General features: G+C 64.7%; 1 protein-coding gene across 1 annotated transcript in view; it reads right to left on the bottom strand.

The window, feature by feature from the left end:
- Positions 1-2,308: 2,308 nt before the first annotated feature.
- HS1BP3 (HCLS1 binding protein 3) overlaps positions 2,309-5,081 on the bottom strand; it is a 20,532-nt gene continuing 17,759 nt past the window's right edge. Inside the window, exons 6-7 of the mRNA XM_023756428.1 lie at positions 4,602-4,737; positions 2,309-3,064 (exon numbers count right to left, since the gene is read on the bottom strand). Coding sequence (XP_023612196.1) covers positions 2,803-3,064; positions 4,602-4,737 — 398 coding nt within the window. The 3' untranslated portion in view covers positions 2,309-2,802. The remainder of the gene's footprint in view (positions 3,065-4,601; positions 4,738-5,081) is intronic.

Here is a 5,081-nt window from a genome sequence, read left to right as displayed (position 1 = left end):
TATAAAATGGTAAAAGAATATGGATATAATGCCCAGGGTGTAGATAAGAGGAAATGCGGCGCCGTGTGCAAATCTCCTAGCATGCAGTCCTGTAGAGCGTGTCCACTCGCATGTGGCAGGGGACAAAGCTAAACCTGCCCCCTCTCTGTCCGAAGCCTGCGGCAGGATGAGACTGTCCTGGGACACGGGGCCCCCACCAGGCCCTTGCGCTGCCCTCCAGCGGGGCCTGGGAGCAGTCTGGCTCTGGCCCTTGAAAACAGCACGTCCTGGAGCCCAGCCAGCTAAGTTCTGTGCACTTTCCAACGCACAGGGAGGGCTTGTGGGAACCTCCAGGGGTCCCAGGGGACCACGACGCACCTCCCAGGATGCTCGGCTTCTTGAGGCCCATGGTAGCCCAAGCCCCTGGAGCCGGATGAGGGCTTCGGGCCCACCTGGGTGGATTTTCCTGCCCCCGAGTCCCCTCCTCGTCCTCAGGAGCCAAAACCACAGTTGGAGCTCAGCTGCAAACCCAGAGCCCGGTGGACCTGGCACGGCCTCCCTGGCTCCCGGGCGGGCGGCTCACCTCGGGGTCCTGGGCATAAAGCAGCAGCTCAGAATCCGGGCTCTGGCAGGAGTGTGGCGGCCAGGACAGGCGTGTGCACAGGTGGACAGGCTGTCTGGTGTCCAAGGGCCGCCCAGACTAGTCCCTGCTCTGAGGCGCCGGGAGGTGAGGTCTGGAGAAGGAAGGGTCCTCTTGCCCAACAGGTCCTGGCTGAGCAGTCACTGCCCCGCGGACTCCCACTGGGCCCGGGCCCCTGGGGCTCAGTGTACACAGCAAGATGCTCCCTCTGCCTTCACTCCACACAACTGGAGGCCCGGGTCCTGCACGGGCAGCTCCTCTCGTTGAGCTCACTGTCACAGAGACACCCCGAACTGTCCCCCACCGTCCCCGGCGCAGAAAAGAACACCCCGACAAGTGCTGGAAGGAGTCACGACAGGCTTTATTGTAGAACTAGCGTCACTGGCTCACCCGCAGGTCAACGGAGATGCCTGGCGAGCACCAGGGCGCCGAGGAGGCCGGGCCGCAGCCGAGGAACTCACACCTGAGTGGCAGGTTCTGTGACCCCAGAGGCCCAGCCCCGCACAGGTGCTCTCTGCTCCCGAGTCACAGGTCAGTGGGAGGTGTGTTTTTGTTTGGGGGGGGGGGGGGCAGACAGGGAGGGGCAGGGCGCTGGTATGGGGTGTAGAGTTGAGAACTGGGCAGGTAGGAGCCCAGGCAGAACTCCCCCCCACCATCACTCCATCCCCCCCTGCCTTCAGCAAGGGAGTGGGCAGGGCTGGGCAGGGTGGGAAGGCCTGGCAGTGAACGGGAGTGGCACACGGGGCTGAGGCTGTCCCAGAGCCACTCAGGGCCAGGAGACGGGGCCCTGGGAGCTGGGTAAGGCAGAGAGGAGGAGGAATCCAGCTCCCAGCCCCCAGCCCTGCCGATTTCCTCTCACTCTGGCACAGGTGGAGGGTAGGGACGGCCTGTCCAGGACTGGACAGCTGATGGGCGAGTGCGACGCAGGACAGGTCAGACGGAGAGCTCCCGCCGCCCTGGGTCCCGGTGCAGGTACAGGGGACTGGAGGCTCTGATGGCAGCCAGCCCCCGGCTCGGGCAGGGGGCCTCCCTCAGGGTTGTCTGCTGGCCCCAAGCAGGAAAGGTCTGGGTCCTGGTCTCACCCCCTCTTCCAAAGCCTCCGCCAGGCAGGACGAGCCAAGGGACAAGAGGGGTTGCATGTCACAAAACACCTGTTTCATGAAAACTGGGTCCGAACGTGAAGACTCGATCGCGAAAAGGTATGCTTTGCTCATTAAACATTCATTCACGGAGGGTTCCTGAGCGGCCGTGCGGGGCGAGGCGTCCGGGAGGACTCTAAGGCACTGGCCCTGCCCTGCACAAGGCTCCGCCCCCCGGGAGGGCAGGGAGGCCTGGCAGCACCTGCCGCTGGACAGGGAGGCCTTGGGAGCAGCAGCCGGAGCGCGTCCTGCCGAAGCCCACTTGGCACGGGAGGCGCACGCCAGGCCCAGGCCCGGGCCGAGCCCTGCAGGCGCTGGGATCGCAGCTCAGAGCTGCCGGGCTGGCCCCGGCTCTATGGCCAGAGGCCCTGGGGGGCAGGGTCTATCTGGCCAGGTCTCCCCTGGGAAAGGAAGGGAGGAAGACCTGGGGTTGCTGGGCCACCCACACCCCAGGAGGGCTGGCCTGATATCTCTAAACTGGACACAGGAAAGCACCCTGCTCAGCACCTGGGAACCAGAGGGGATTCAGGGACGCCCCAACCAGCCAGGCTCCCCCAGGCACCCACTCAACATCCCTCTCCTGGGGGACCCCTCCCAGAGCCACCGGCCCAAGGGCCATGCTGCCCCCAGCCCCACTCAGGGTGGCAGGCCCTCCATCCCATGCAGAGGCGGCAGAGCCGGTGGGCACAAGTGGACACAGTCTCCTGCCCTGCATGAGCCGCCCTGGGCTCCCCGTCCCAGTCCATCCTGGGGCCAGGCTCCCGTTAGCCAGGATCCCCACCAGCTCCCCCTCCACACGCTGTGGCTGAGGTAACTGGGCTCAGTTCCTCTGGGGACCCCCTCTCTGTACCCCACAGGGGCCCGTGACCCCACCGGCCAGAGAAAAAGGCACAGATAGGACAGGGGTCCTGTGACCCTGGCTTCCACGCCCCCCCCTCCACCCCCAGCACTAGAGGTCTGGGCCTGCAAGGCACAGTCCCCACCTCGGCCCAGGCCCCCACGGGGAGGGGCTGCCGGCCCGGGGCCAGCACAGGGCAGGGAGGGTCAGAAGAGGCTGGGGGCGGCCTGGCCGGGCGCGTCGTGGTCCCGGATGTACTGCAGGATGTCCATCTCGTCCATGGCCTGGATCTGCTGCGGCGGTGGCGGTGGCGGCCCGGCTGCGGCCTCGGACGGGCCCGCTCTGGGGGGAGCAGCTGGCTTTCTGGGTGGCGCTGGCTTAGCTGCCACGGGCGGTTTGGGCTTAGGCGGGGGCTGGGGTTTGGTCTCAGCCCCCAGGTTCAGAATCTGGTCCAAGTCCTCTTCCACTCTAGGGAACCAGAGGGAGACGCCCTGAGCACAGCCTCCTGGGGCAGGAGCCAACTGGGGGCGGGCGCACCCCACCTACAACAGTGAGGCCCCTGCTCCCCGCCTCCTCCAGCTGAACTTGGTCCGGAGGAGAGCTCAGCCCCTGAAGTGAGCGGACCCAGGTGGCCGCACAGGCCCCCTTTCCGAGCGCCCCGTTGCCAGCTGGGCTCTGCGTCCCGGGTGATGGGTCCCACGGACGCCGTGAAATGTTTCCCCCCAAGACACTCGCGTGCTCAGAGGCTGCTCACCAGGCGCCGCCCCGGCCGCCCGGCCACGGGGCCCCTTTGAAGGTAACACCTTTGGACACCCCCCGAGGCTGTGGTGTAGGCCCCAGGCCTGTGAGCGCTGCGTCACGGATTCAGAATCGACTCCACCAGGAGCTGCCCGCTGGGACGAGCCGAGTTCCAGGCGGCAGAGGCTCCCTGGGTGGAACATACCCCACCGGGCCCTGCTGCCACCAGAGCTGACCCCGTCCTCCGCTTCCCCGAGCCTCAGTTTCTCCCCTAAATACATAACAACCCCGGCTCCTCCAGCCTGCCAGAAGGCCAGGGGCGAGGGCACAGGGGAAGCGTGAGCAGATGCGGGGCGTGGGGAGATGCAAACGTGAGCAGCAGCCCCGCTGTGGCTCGGGCGGCGGGGACTCGGAGACTGTGCAATGCCCACGGCTGCTAACGCGGGTGCCAACCACAGCCTCCCGGGCCAGTGCCTCCACGCCACACGGTGGTTCCTGCAGAGAAACAGCTCAGCTTCCCGTGAACCGCCAGGCACGGCCTGCATCCGGGGGGCCCGGATGATGCGATGCAGAGACGCCCGGGGCTGAGCACTCCAAGCCCCGGGACGGGAAGCTGCCGCCCAGCCTCTCCTCGTCCAGGCGCTGGAGGGTCCTCGAAGGTGTGGGAGGACGGGACACGGGCAGGGGGACCTGGGTGCCAATGCACTCGGACCTCCCAATATCCATTTCCTATAAAGCGGCGATAACAGCACCCAGCGGAGCAATGGGGAGGACTGAGGTCAAGGCCGTGAGCAGTGCTCTCGTGCGCACACCGTCTGCCCATCCTCCTCCACAGCAGACTTGCCTCGCTCTCCCCCGTAAGCCCTACTGCTGGGCCCTGCTGGGCACGCCCGCTGTCCCGGTGAGCTGCAGCTGCCAACGGTCGGCTTTATGTGCTCCCAAGCCCTTTTATGCCAGTTGTACTTGCCCTTGCACTTAAGACACTGTTATTCTTTACGTAAACCATTGAAGTATGAGTGTGGAAGGGAAAGAGAATGACTCAGGCGTAAAGTTACCTTCCTGGAACCCGCCGAGCTGCTGGACCCGCCGGCCCTCACCGGGTCCCATCGCTGCCCCGGGGGCCAGCTGCCACCCACCGGCGCCTGCCTTCCCAGGCCAGGACCCTCCCTCAGAGGCCAAGGCTGGTGACACGCTCCCACGGTGGGCCAGGTCTGTGGCTCGGCCCAGGCCCCTCGCAGAGCTGGGAAGCACACCGGGGACGGGGTACCTGAACAGCTCCTCGGCGGCCTCTCCGTAGCCCAGGCGAGGCGCGGGCCCTCCACTCGCAGGTGCTGCCGGCAGCAGTAAGGGGTCACCCAGGGGGACGGCCCCACCGAGGTCAGGATCATCAAACAACTTCAGGGCTGAGGAGAACGTAGCAGCAGAGTGATCAGAGGGAGTCCTGCCCATCCTCAGTGGCCGGGGGAGGCGGAAATTAAAACAACGATCTCTGGAAAACAATCTGAATAAAAATCCTTTCATAAGTTCCCTCTTTTCCAGTGATACATTTATTGTGTTTTAATCTCGGTGTCTTCATCTGGGATGAAATGATTCAATCTGGAGGTTTATGTATTTGATTCTATTAAGTGATTTTCCTAGGCTGAGTGCAATTACAGACGATCATAAAGAGGCCCTTTGGAAGCGTCTTGCAGGGATAATTTTTTAGAAGAAGCAGGTGTTTCCTGAAAGTTTGCAAACTAGAGGCAGA

Source organism: Myotis lucifugus, unplaced genomic scaffold (assembly GCF_000147115.1).
Source record: "Myotis lucifugus unplaced genomic scaffold, Myoluc2.0 scaffold_94, whole genome shotgun sequence".
NCBI classification, from domain to species: domain Eukaryota; kingdom Metazoa; phylum Chordata; class Mammalia; order Chiroptera; family Vespertilionidae; genus Myotis; species Myotis lucifugus.
This window is presented reverse-complemented; position numbering and strand designations above follow the sequence as displayed.